The 12,922-nt window shown below is 40.2% G+C and overlaps 1 protein-coding gene across 3 annotated transcripts in view; it reads right to left on the bottom strand.

Moving 5' to 3' along the window:
* FGF14 (fibroblast growth factor 14) overlaps positions 1-12,922 on the bottom strand; it is a gene marked incomplete at its 5' end in the record, with an annotated part of 377,244 nt that overhangs the window by 113,473 nt on the left and 250,849 nt on the right. The window contains one exon of one of the 3 annotated variants that reach the window (XM_083854655.1): positions 7,977-8,169. The exons of the other annotated variants lie outside the window; for them this stretch is intronic. Within the exon in view, the coding sequence (XP_083710781.1) occupies positions 7,977-8,169 (193 nt within the window). Of the gene's footprint in view, positions 1-7,976; positions 8,170-12,922 lie in introns of those variants that run through there. 3 annotated transcript variants of the gene reach the window in all.

Below are 12,922 nucleotides of genomic sequence, written 5' to 3'. Positions count from 1 at the left end.
ATGGCAGGCATGGCTAGTCCTCAGGACTGATGCCATAAGTGTACTTCCACGTAGAAGCCTGGCCAGACCTCAGATAAGACAAAACTTGCTCTGGACACAAGGGGAGACTTGCTAAATATTGCTGCTGCAAAGCCCTCCCTACCATGCAAGTTTCTTTCTAATGCCTTAGAAAGAGATTCATTAGTTGCTGGAATCTTATTTTAGTTGGCTTTAATAATACAGTTTAAACTGCTATTTGGAACAAAATATTATACATTTCATGTGTATTTGCTTTGATTACATAGAAGGAACTGATCTGATTACACAGCAAGAAAAGTGAAAGAAGAAAATAGAGCAATGAAGTTTAAGAGTTCATTTTTTTAATAGTCGCTGGTATACAGATTACAGTGGCAAAATTTTCAACTCATCAGAATTTCATGTGAAGAGAAACAAACCACTAATGAAGGTAGAGGAATCCAAGTCTCAGTTATATATAAACTACAGAGATGAAAATGAGAGGAGCATCTGCCCAAGGCAGAATATTCACAATGCATTAAGCAGAAGTAAGTGTGTGAACAACTAAACACTTTGTAAATGTTGAAAGATTTTGGAACAATATATCATCTATGAACTACAGAGTTACAAGAAGGAGTGGCTGGAAGAAAGTTTTTTAAAAAGAGCATTATCATGATCTAAGAATTATAGATATGTAATGCTTTTACATAAGCAGGTATATACAAGCCATAAATTTAGTACTTAAGATCATAGAAGTCTGAAGTAAATAGTTACCTTTCACAGAAAACCCTCTTTCACATTAAAGAAAATATTAAAATAAAAGCATAGTAAATTTACTAAAAAAAAAAAAAACCCACCCATTGCTCTAGTTTTAAATGGGAAGTAAGGACATCTCTTTCTATCACTTAGGGAGTGCAAATGCTTATCAAAACCAAACAAGAAACACCTTTAACACATTATTGCATTAAGGGAGACCCTGGTTCCAGCTCCCACCCCTAGGCTCATAATTCCACAAGAATCTTTACTGCAAAGAAACCTGCTGACCTTTTCTTAAGCCTGACATATCTGCTGTGTGCTGAGTGACTTTGAAATTCAGTAATAAAAATGCCTTGAGGCTCAAAAAGTCCCTTTTCATTAGGACATGAAATTCCACTCATATTCACCTGTAAAAAGAACCATTAAAATGCAGAATAATTTAAAACTAATCTCCCTTCCTTCCTTCCTTCCTTCCTTCCTTCCTTCCTTCCTTCCTTCCTTCCTTCCTTCCTTCCTTCCTTCCTTCCTTCCTTCCTTCCTTCCTTCCTTTTCTTTTTTTCTTTTTTTTTTCATGTTTTTCCACAAAAAAACACTGAAAACAATCCAGCAACCACAATTACATGCTTTCTGGGGCCAGGCTTCACAGTACAAAAGGAAGAGTAGCTACATTTAATAACTTGGATACATCTTGGAATTTGCAAAATAAAGTAGAAAAGGCAGATTTTGCAATGGAAATGATAGTAAATTATGGTGTTTATATTTCTATATTTTAAAAATCATCTTCTCCAGAGAGAACAGGTTGTGTGCTTCTGTTTCATAAAGCTCAATTCTTCATACATGAAACAAAATGCTTGATTTAATATTTTTTAAAAATGCTGAGTTCAATCATTTGTTTTTGCTGATTACTGCCAATCAGCTGTCCAGTCTTGGTTCAATTTACAGTAGTTTTACAGCACAGTAATTCCAATGCCTTTCAAAAGTTCTACACCTGGGTAAGGGATTAGAATCAAGATCACAGATGTAATTAAATTGTTTAATTTAGTTACATCCTAGGGATTATACTTTATATCCCAGAAAAAGGATATTCTTCACATTCCTATTTCAGCCACCTTAGTCTAGCTTGATTTATGAGAATCTGACTGAACATTCAATATCATGCTTATTAGCTTCTACTCACCACTTTACAAAATGGCAACCATGAAAACCGGGAATCCTGAAAACCTTGTAGGAACAAGGTTTCTGTAAGTTTTTTTCAACACAGTCCATCTCTCTAAATTTTATATTAATCTTTTACCATATTATCTTTCCAGTCTTATACTAGATTTCCTTTGAATTACAAAAATTCTCCTTTTTTTTTTTTTTTTTTTTTTTTTTGGTTGTGTATTTATTTACCAAAATATAAATTTAGGTAATGCTCCCTATTGCTGAAAACAGCTATAGTTTATAACAAAGAATCAGATCTTGGTAGTCCTGGACTTTACTCCTCCTCATCTCTAACTTAATGAAAATACATATTCCTAAATCCTGGCATCAAAAGCAGCTGGGTTCTTCCTTGGCACTAGGAGGGCATATGTTCCCTAATTTTCAGTCCCATAGGAAAATAAATTGCAGTATTTACACTGGACCTCAGCAGGGTATCTTATTTATATAACTGAAATGACAAACTAAACCCTTAAAGTACAGAAACGTTACTGTCTACAATGTAATGAAAGCATGTTGCTGATTTGTGACCACAGTAAAAGAAATTTAAAGCTTTACTAATTTCTCATCCTTTTCTACCATGGAATAGGAATAGGAATAGGAATATTTTTTTCTATTTTCACACCTCTCACTGTGTAGCAGAGCATAAGATCTGAGATAGTAATAATAATAATAATAATGAACAACAAAAGTACACCAGCTTCAAAGGGTTTCAGAAAAAGCTGATGGCACAGAGTACATGCCAGAATTTAATCTTCCTGTCTATCACTAACTTCAATACTTGCCTAAGGCAGAAAGGAGCTCACACATGATCAAGTAAGACAGACCTCTGTTTATTCATTATGAAAAATGGGGATCCACAGCTGTGTATCTTCAAAACTATGCTTAGAGTCTAAATCAAAAAACTTCAACAGAAAAATGTTCTGTAATAAACTTTTTGAGTGTTATCTCAATACTGAAATTAATTACTTCTGTTTGTAAGCTGCTGACTGGAAAACTCATCATTCAAAACAAATTTGAAGGTCTGGATATTGTTTGCTTCAAATCAGAGCCTAAAACAACAAAAAATTACATCTGTTAATAGATTATATATTGTTTAAAGACAGGATTCTGTCTTTAAATACAATATAGAAACCTCACCTCACCTATAACGTTTCTATTGGTACATCGCCATGAATCAGAAACCACCTGTAATGTACTGCAATCTCCCTTAATATCTATAATAATCAGATAAGTTCTAAAATACATTTAATAGATACAATAAGGGATATACATTACAAGACTATATGTAGACTGAAACTTCCTGAACCTTAGAGATCCAGCAGATCATTCAAGCTTGAGGAATTCATTTTCTAATGAAGAGTTAAATCACCAATTACTAAGTGAAGACATTCAAAAGCAATGTTAGTATATGAAAGATATTCTGAAATGACACTGCTACAGCACTATCTGTACATTAAATGCCCACTATTCTATCACCCCTGTTTGAGATATTTCTAAAAATCAATAATGTCTAAAATTATGTTACCATTTTCAAGCTATTTTTTCCCATTTTGTCTCAAAGCCAACTCATTCATCACATTTAGAGCTATCAGTACCAGTTTAGAATAAAAATTTCATCCCAGCCATTACTGTATTTCTTTTTAAAGCTTCCATTAGCAGCCATGGTTTATGTGAAATACTGAATGCATGGGAAAGAAAGCCTGAGATTGAGTCTAGAAAGTCGTGTTTTCAAAAATATTTTTTAAGCATAAATATTTTACATGAATTGTAGCATATTTACAAAGTTTCAGTTTTTTGATTATCATGCAGTCCTGTGAACAGGTTAACAACAAGGAAGGAAAAAATTAATGATTTATTATATAGACTGTTAAGACTGTGTTTATACTTCCAAAAGGGTTGTGGGTAATCAATTTCATTTGAAGAAAAGTAATGAAAAACAAGCAACATCAGTTCAACACCCTGAAAAATAGAAAGCCTTGCATCCAGACAATGCAGGAGCAGTGGACTTAAGTGAACTGCCAAGAATTAATTCTGAGGACAATCTCATAGGAAAGCACAGACACGTGTTTTGGTCTGCTGAAACTCTGAGCAAGGCAGATGATCCAGCACTGGAGCTTACTGGTGGGAGCTGATGTGGTTCCTTAAGCTTTGGGAAACAAGTCATGTACACTCACAAGCACAGATCTCCATTTCAGTTCCACTTCATTCCACAAGTAGGAGAACTAGAAACTACTTAGAGCACTGTGTATGTTGGGAATTATATCTGAAATTACGGGCCACTCCCACATCTGCCAAAAAACATTAGCTGATCTACTGATGAATTTGCCAAAAATGCTTTCTTTTGAGAATTAAATTACCTTTATAGATGCAATAAAATCTAATCAGTGCATTTTCTGAACCCGTTTCCTAGGTCTCTCTTTCTTATAAATATTAATGTACAAAATCAGGGGCTAAGCCATCCTAAAATTCATACACTTTATGTATAAATTTGGAAGTCTTAATGTGGTATTAGCACAGAGAAACAGTAAACACCACACTTGGTTTTTAATACATTTAAATGTTGAGTATTTTTCAGTAGAATACTCCCAAGGGACCTAATTAACCAAATGAAGATTTTTCAGATTAGCAAAGCAGCCAGATATGTAGATGAAAATACAGGCTAAGAAGTTTGAATTTGCACCAGTGACAAAAGCATATGTTTTAATCTCTGTGCTTTGTAGATGCATGAGGTAAAGTGACATTTATTTTCTTCTTTTTATTGTGTAGCCCCAGGTTAGATAACATGAAAACAAAGTACCTGTCAATTCTCCCATCTGTGAGTATATTAACATAAATTAAACTATTATAACTAAACAACCTACAATGCAAGAGAGGATGATTCAAAACTGATTGATGTCTGGCATCAGATATTCGTGATTATTTGGAAATTAATGACAGTGATTTGTTCATCGAGTAACATGTAAAATAAAATAAAAATTAAATAATTTTGAAATATCATAATATTAAACAGTATGAATCAAATATGTTCATATATGAAAATGGTTTCATCCACTCAGATTAGCAGACAAGTCTCCCAAAGAAATCACTTTGGCAGTTTAATACATTAATCAAAGTCTTAGAAAGGGTTTTTAATCTACCATGACATCTATCATTACAGCAAATATATAAGTAAACACAAATATTACTCTGTGTTCTGAGTGAGCTCCTCACTCAGAGAAGGTATCTTTAATGCTACTATTCCTAAATATTAGTCTTCCAAAGCACACTTCTGTTTTATTTTAGTATGTCCCTAAAGGAAGGACCATGAAAAGAGAATTTGTCACAATGACAGAAAAAAAAATCCTCAGGATACACACAATTGAAGCATTTTATGCATTCATAATAACTTCATTTTTTCTAACATAAATCCCACTAAACAAGAACAGTACTAACAGGCATTTTTAAAGAAATTAAAAATTAAGAATATTTTTTAAAGTTTGCTGACACATTGGTATGTGTGCATATATTGTGTATATCTATTTATCTAAATCACATATACATATATGTACAAGGTTAAATGTGTATTTTTAATTTAAAAAGCAGCAGCACTAGTTTTTGCTGCCTGCCTGTTTCAAAGATGAGAAGACAGTTATTTTTCATATGTAAGTACAAAGCAAAACACTTCTTTATTCCAAGAGTTTTGCTTTTACTGCTCTACATAAAAAAAAATTTACATATAATTCTACTCTTCCATTGAATTGTATGAGAATGCTACAGATGGTTTGTCACATCTCAATTAGCTCATTTTTCACAATGCTCTTGTGACACTCTGTATCACTTACAAAAGGTTTATTTGTCAAAATCCCATAGCACCTTTCTGACAACAGATGTTTTGAAATTCATCCTATTTTGCTTGGCAAAGACTTATTTTAATGGATTTGACAGTATGATTTCAGTGACAAATTCACTGGTCATTTAACTCAGTGTAGAAAAACTAAAATCAGACTCTGATAAGTGTTAATTTTGTAACTCTTACAATATATTTTAAAGCAATTACCCTTATAAAATGTGGTTTGTTTGGGTGTTTTCACAAATATATATTCACTCAAAACTATCCTGCATAAAATGTTTAAGTAATTACTTCAGCTTGATTGTTTCTTCAGTTTCTCTCTTAAATAGAATACAACTTTGACTCCACAGGTATTCCATGTATCACTTTGTGCATCCGGAACATACATAGTGAAAGCTATGATAGTATTTTTTTTCAGCAGGAATTCTTACAGATGAGCAGTAATTCTGAGACCTTAATGTAAACCAATGGATAAATATCACCATTTCTCATCGTGAAGGAGAATAAACTCAGGGGTCTGACACTGCAGATTTTACTGGTGAATAGCCCTTGTTCTGATTATTCTGGCTGATATGTTCTGTGTCAATGGTACCAGTTAATAGCAGAGTTATGTTCTAATTCAGTTCTCTTATTCAAGAATGTTACAAAGTGCCTTATGAAAAATGAATGAATGAAAAAGGATGAATTCAAAAGTCTCTTTAAAGCCCCTTCTCACCTAAAAAAATGTTTGGCATCCCAATGCTGCAAGGCAGTCAATTCTTACTCAAATGGTAATATGGTCAAATACAGTTTTCCCCCAAATAAGACTGCACAGGTGGTCAAGCACAATTGCTCAGTTAGCAAATCTCCCTAAAATTGTTTTCCTGAAGAGTATCACTTATGAAAATCCACCATCATAAAGCAGATACTCTACTCTTTCAAAGCACACACAGACTGTTTAAAAAAAAAAAGCCACCATAAATTTTGCCGCTGACATTTTCCTGTTCATCTTCAGTCCTATCTAAAAATGGCAAGATTTACCTTTCATTAGGAGTTAGAACAAATAATGTTACTGCAAGAAAGCCATGTAAAAATAAAATTGTGTGCATTTTGTTGATTTATGCTTTTTCAAATGTGAGCCATGGAAAAGAAGGAGGAAGCATCAGAACAGTTCCCTGATTATGATTAAATTGATCTTTCAACCCAACCTAAAGAGGAGCTGTAGTATACATACCAAACCACAACACATGGTGGCATTCTGTATAATGTAACAGAGGGTACTTTATCATTGACTGGTAGGTATTAGCCATGTTTCAAGTGATACTTAACATTTTCAGTCTTCACAATATAACACTTCTGTTATAAAACTACTTGTTTCCTGAGGACTTAGAGTAGTCATTACCATTTCTGAATGCCGTTGAATGCCACAAAATGAAAAAAAAAAAAAAAAAAAAGATAATTAGAGAAGTCATGCAGCACCATTAAACTCCTTTTATTTCTTGGGTTCTAATACAAAGTACTGGATAGAATGCAATCAACAAGGTACCAGTTTTCTCCGTTGACTCCTGCTCATTTACCCTGAAGAACTGCCTGCAAAAGCTGCTGGTCTGCAGGGCAAGGCCCTGGCTGGGAACGGGCAACAGGCAGGAGCACCTGGCACCCAGGGGATGCCGAGCAGCTCTCCCACATCTGCCGGCTGCGCCTCACCCCTCACTGTGCTGACGGGGAAACCACCGAGCAGGGGGAGCGGGACCCCTTCCCTACAGCCAGGCTGCACCTGCCAAAAACACTGGTGGCCCAGGGAAGGGGCTGGCGACCGACAGCCCCGGACACCAAAGCGCTGTGCGCTCTTTGTCCTTCAGAAAGGAGCACGGCGGGACGGGGGGCGCGGGGCGGCGGGAGGGCTCCCCCGGGGCTCCCTGCCCGCGGCACCCCCGCCCTGACCCCGGGCAGACAGCGGGCAGCACGGCTGGCCCGGGCTCCCGACCCAAGGTCCCCGGGCTGCCGCCCTCCTCAGCCCGCCGGGAGCCGGGAGCCGGGAGCCGGGAACCGGGAGCCGGGAGCCGGGAGCCGGGAACCGGGAGCCGGGAACCGGGAGCCGGGAGCGCGGCCGGCAGGACCCGGGGCGGCGCCCGGCCCGGGAAGTTTCTGGCCACAGGTTGTCCCCTCCCGCCGCCCCCCGAGCCCGCGGGCGGGCCCGGCCACAGGGACGCACCTTGGCGCCGCAACCGCCGCTTCTTGAGCCCGAAGATGCGGACCTTGGAGAAGATGTCCACCAGGTTGCCATTGCAGAGCCCGCGGTTCTTGTTGGGGCTGTTCCGCCTCCTGCTGGCCGAGGGCCGGTCCCAGTGCTGCTCCCTCGCCTGCCGCTTCTGGCGGATCAAGCCGCTGGCGATGGCCGCTGCCATGGCTGCTGGCCGGCTCGCCCACGCCGGGCAGGGAGGAGGGAGGCGGCGAGGCGCTCAGCCCCGCCGGGAACCCATCCCCGGGGGCGCGGGCGGGCGGGAGCCTCCTCCGGCCTGAGGCGCGGCTGCGGAGGGGCGCCCGCACCCTGCGGGAGCTGCCGCCGCCGAGGGTCACCGCATGGGTGCCCCGCCGTCCCCCCCGTGTCCCCGCGCAGGGACACCTGCTCGGCCGGGGGGCTGCGGAGCGCCGGGGAGCGCAGCGAGCGGGACTCGGGGCTCAGCCGCGCCCGCCCGGCTCCGCTCGGGTCGGGTCGGGTCGGGTCGGGTCGGGTCCGCCGGGCAGCCTCGCCTTCCTGGCCCGAGCCGCCCCTCAGCCCCGAGCCGCCGCCGCCCGCTCGCCCGTCGCTGCCATCGCCACGGCCGGGGCGGCTACCGCCGCCTCTTCCCGGCTCCCGCCTGATGATTGCCAAGTGCTTCAGAAATCAGCATCTGGAGAGAGCAATCTTCTGCTCCGGGGAGAGCTGTAATCACGGCTCCTCGGTCCCACCCCGCTCCAGCCTCCCCTACACACGCACACACACACAGGCGCACACACACAGAGGCACGCACCGCTGGAGCTTTTTTTGTCCTCCCCAAGGCGAGGGGCGGCGAGGGTGCAAGCAGTGGAGGAGGGAGAATGGGGAAAGGCAGAAGAAAAAAGCACAGGGGGAGAGAGGCGGAGGGACGGGGTGATGCTGATGTGGTTTTCTGGTGGGAACCGGGAGGTTCCCGGTGGCTCCAGCTGCCTCTGCCCCCCGATAGGTTTCCGGGTGGCTTCGTGCGGGGCTCCCTCCCCGGGGGAGGCAGAAGGGGCTGCGCGCTGCCGGAGGGGCGTGTGGCCCTCCCCGCTCTCCTTCTCCCGCCCGGCACACCGGGGATCCCTCGCACGCTCCCTCTCTCCAGCTCCCCGCGGCGGCTCCCTGCCCGCCGCCCCAGCGGTGACACCGGCCCCTGTCCCCGTCCCCAGGGCGGCGAGGTGACACCGCGTTCCGGCAGGGACACCCTGCCCCGCGCAGCCCCTCCGCCGCCCCTCCCTGACCGCAGTCCAGGAACGCTCCTGGAGGAGCAGGGGGTGAGGTCTGGAGGGAGACGGGGTTCTGCCGCATGGGAAGGTTGTGGAGCCATGAGGAAGAAGCACACCTACGGGGCTGAGGGGACCTTCAACCTAAATGCCAAAGGGATGGGGCACCCACAACGAGCCACAGCAGGTGGATTTACTGATCACCAGCACCGTGTAAAATCATGGGCTATGTTTTGGAGCACTTAAGGAAGCACCAGCCAAGCACACTAGACACAGAACACCTCAGAAGTATCTGCCCTGAGAAGTTCACAAGGCACTGCAGATAGTAAATATCATGTAAAATAAGACACCTCACTTCTTTCCCTCCATCTTTTCCTTCTGGCTCATCTCCCTTTTCAAATAATGGTCCAAAGTTTTTCGGATTTACTTTCTGCAAGCCTAATGGTTAAACTTCCTGGAGTTGTAGCCAGAGGAAGGAAACAAACAGCTACACAGAAAATATGAAGTTAGCCAATGAAGAAGGACAGATGCTTGCACAGGCATTTATCATGCCATACCTATTTTTATACTGTTTTCACAGTACTCTAATTTCTTATAAGATTTTTGTTTGGTTTTTTGTGGTTTTTTTCTTGGTTTTGCTTTCTTTTGGGTTGTTTGTTTGTTTTTAAACAGGCTTGGAAGTGTAAACATCCGGAAAAATTCACTGTTTTGCAATACAGAACCTAATATGTAAGAACAGGTTCTTGTTTCAGCAGAGGCTTCAGCTTCGTTGATATTGACCATTTTTCCTCTAAATCCTTTAATCTACAAAGTGCTATTTTTATACAGAGGGCAAAAGTGTATGGTGGGAACTCCAGTATACAGGGATTTTGTATTAATACTAGACCAACTAGGAACAGAACATGCACAATCGGATCTGGATAATACATTTTAATTCTATTTAAAAGTGTCTCTAAAGAGATTCAGCTAAGACTCATTGGATTTTCTATCTGGCAATTTTTACAGAGAAGCAATTTCCTTACAACGGTTACAATTGCCTTAACTAATGCAATTAGAGAGGTGGTTATTAAAAAAAAATAAAATTAAATTTCAGTGTAGTATTTTTGCATACTGCTTTCTTTTTCCTTCCTTCTCAAAAGTGGACAAGACAAAGAATGGCCTTCCTTAAGACCCCTCAAGAGGGAAGCGCTCCCCTGAGAGCCGCCCCAGTGCTCCCGCCCCTGCCCGGGCCCGTCCCTGTGTGTCCGTGCCTGCAGCACCACGGACAGCGCAGCAGGGACCGGCCCACAGGGCGCAGGGACACAGCCCAAAGCCAGCTCCACTTGGCTTCTGGTTCCAAACAAAGGAATGAATGAGAGGGAGTAGAGTGGAATAGAGGCCAACCACCCACTCTCTCTCATTTTCTCAGGAATGCAGAGGTATAATACATTCATATAACCCTAACATTTGCATGAGAAACTCTCTGCAAAAAGGTGTGGGTCCCAAGTTCCTCTTTATAGTATCCGATGATGCTATGCATTATGTACTATCTACTACTATTGTTCCTTTCTATATTTCCTTCAGATACTGGGCCTTTGACAAAACACACTGACATTTCTCAACTACATGATGCTCAGGGTAATGCCAAAGAAAAGCAAGAGAAAGGGTGAAAATGGGTGGTATGCCTATAGACAAAGAGAAAATGTGTTTCCTACTCCAGAGATTAAAAAAAATAAAAAATAGCTTTGTATTCACATCTCAGAAATGCAGAGCAGTTGTTTACAGCTTGGGGTTTTACAAAGAAAACTCAAGAGAGCCATCTGGTGTCCTAACCTGTGATAAAATGTGTGCAATTCTAGTCAAAGCGAAGGTTCTGCTAACAGATGAATTCTACAAGTATGAACATATCCGTTACCTTAAAGACTAGGAACTGCATGAGAATATGCATTTAGGACAAATGGATGTATCTTAGTTATGACATTTTCTACAATAAAACAGAGTTTTATTTCTGATTAACAAAACTCTGGATATGAAAACAAATGATTAAAAGCCAAAGAGGGGGAGAAAAGATTTTCAGTGTTTTCTATTCTCCCATCTGTTCATTTCTAACTGGTAATTTATTATGGATTTCAGGAATTTTCAAAAAAAAATTATAGAATCTATAAAAATGCTTTCTTGGATGAATTTTAAAGTAAAAAATTTTCAATGTATATAAAGTGTGTATAAAATACTTGCTTTATTATATGCCAGGGTATGAAACATTATTATTCCCTAATTATTTTTTTCTGTGGTACTAGGAACAAAGCATATTCCATTCAGATAATTTAACATGTAAGTTTCAATGGGACCTTTTCAGGCATCAAGGTTCAATATTAAAATATACACCATTGATACTCGTGTATGTGCATGAACTAGAGATACAAAAAATGCTTTTATAAGAAATTCCATTAGGAAAAATACTATTCAATGCTTCATAGTCTATCCTAACCTAGATCCACAGGCTATGAAATTTATAGAACTTTTATTGTCATCTTTACACATTATGGGCTGTTGGGTCTCTTTCTTTTTCTTTCTTCTTCTTTTTTTTTTTTTTTTTTTTTTTTTTTTTTTTTTTTTTTTTTTTTTTTAATTTTATTTTTAACTTAGATGTTTTCCAATAACTTTGATAATATTATGAGCCTCAGAGTAATATTTGTTCAATGCAGTCACAAAAACCTCTACAGAGATCTTCCTTTCATAAACCATTTTGATATAAACAAAAATATCTTTCTACAGGTATCTAGCCATGTGTGCACACTCTACACATATTTTCTCCTCCCAAAAACCATTCTTGATAGCAAAACTGAACCAAAATAAATGGGCCAAAGATCTTGGGCATATATTTTCATATATGCCAAAATATATCAAGCATATATTTTCTACAAGTGTAAAATATCAGACTATTACATCACTACTAGATATGTTTAGGTTTCATAAGCTGTGGTGAAGTTTTTATTGCACTTGATTGCAAAGAGTAGGGCACAGAAAGCTCACTTGTCCAATTAAATACACTAGAAGATGATGAGGTGAAGTCAGCTTACATTCTAGAAGTCATTAATAAAGTATAATGAATTTAGTTATTCTTTCAGACTCTACAGAGTTGAAGATTGTTTTTTACTGCCATTTCTATGGTAGTAAAAGTATTAGCACCTTACTCCTATGCCACTCAAAGTTGAAAGGATGGTCTAGGGGTAAAAGTACCAACTTAGGCCTAAAAATTGAAAGGTATAAAGGCATATAAGTACATCCAGACCACAGGGAAAATTTATTATTCCAAGAAGAGACATTTCAGGAGTGGAAAAATTACTTGTTTCTAAATTGTGATGGATTTTTTTTAATCAGCCATGCTTCTGATCAGACTGCAGACTGATTGCCAAAGTACTGTTTCCAACTGAAGTTGTGATTCTGATTTGCTGCTTCTGATTAAAAAAATATTGAAAGTTGCTGGTAGTTTTGGTGGACCATAACTAAAGTGTCTAAATTAAATGTACATACTAAGACCCCTCCACTCCCACAAATATCATAAGAAAATGTGATACATTCCTACAAATAAGATTATTAAAGTAATTGCAAACTGATACCTTCTCAAGGTACACAGTGTGCACATATAGGGGGGATGGGTGTCGGTAAGCAACAGTAACTTTCAATTCTTGATTTAATTTTCTTGGGGGAAAAAGA

This window comes from Zosterops lateralis (assembly GCF_965231275.1).
Source record: "Zosterops lateralis genome assembly, chromosome: 2".
Taxonomy (NCBI): domain Eukaryota; kingdom Metazoa; phylum Chordata; class Aves; order Passeriformes; family Zosteropidae; genus Zosterops; species Zosterops lateralis.
Note: the sequence above shows the minus strand (reverse complement) of the source record. Positions and strands in the feature narration are given on the sequence as shown.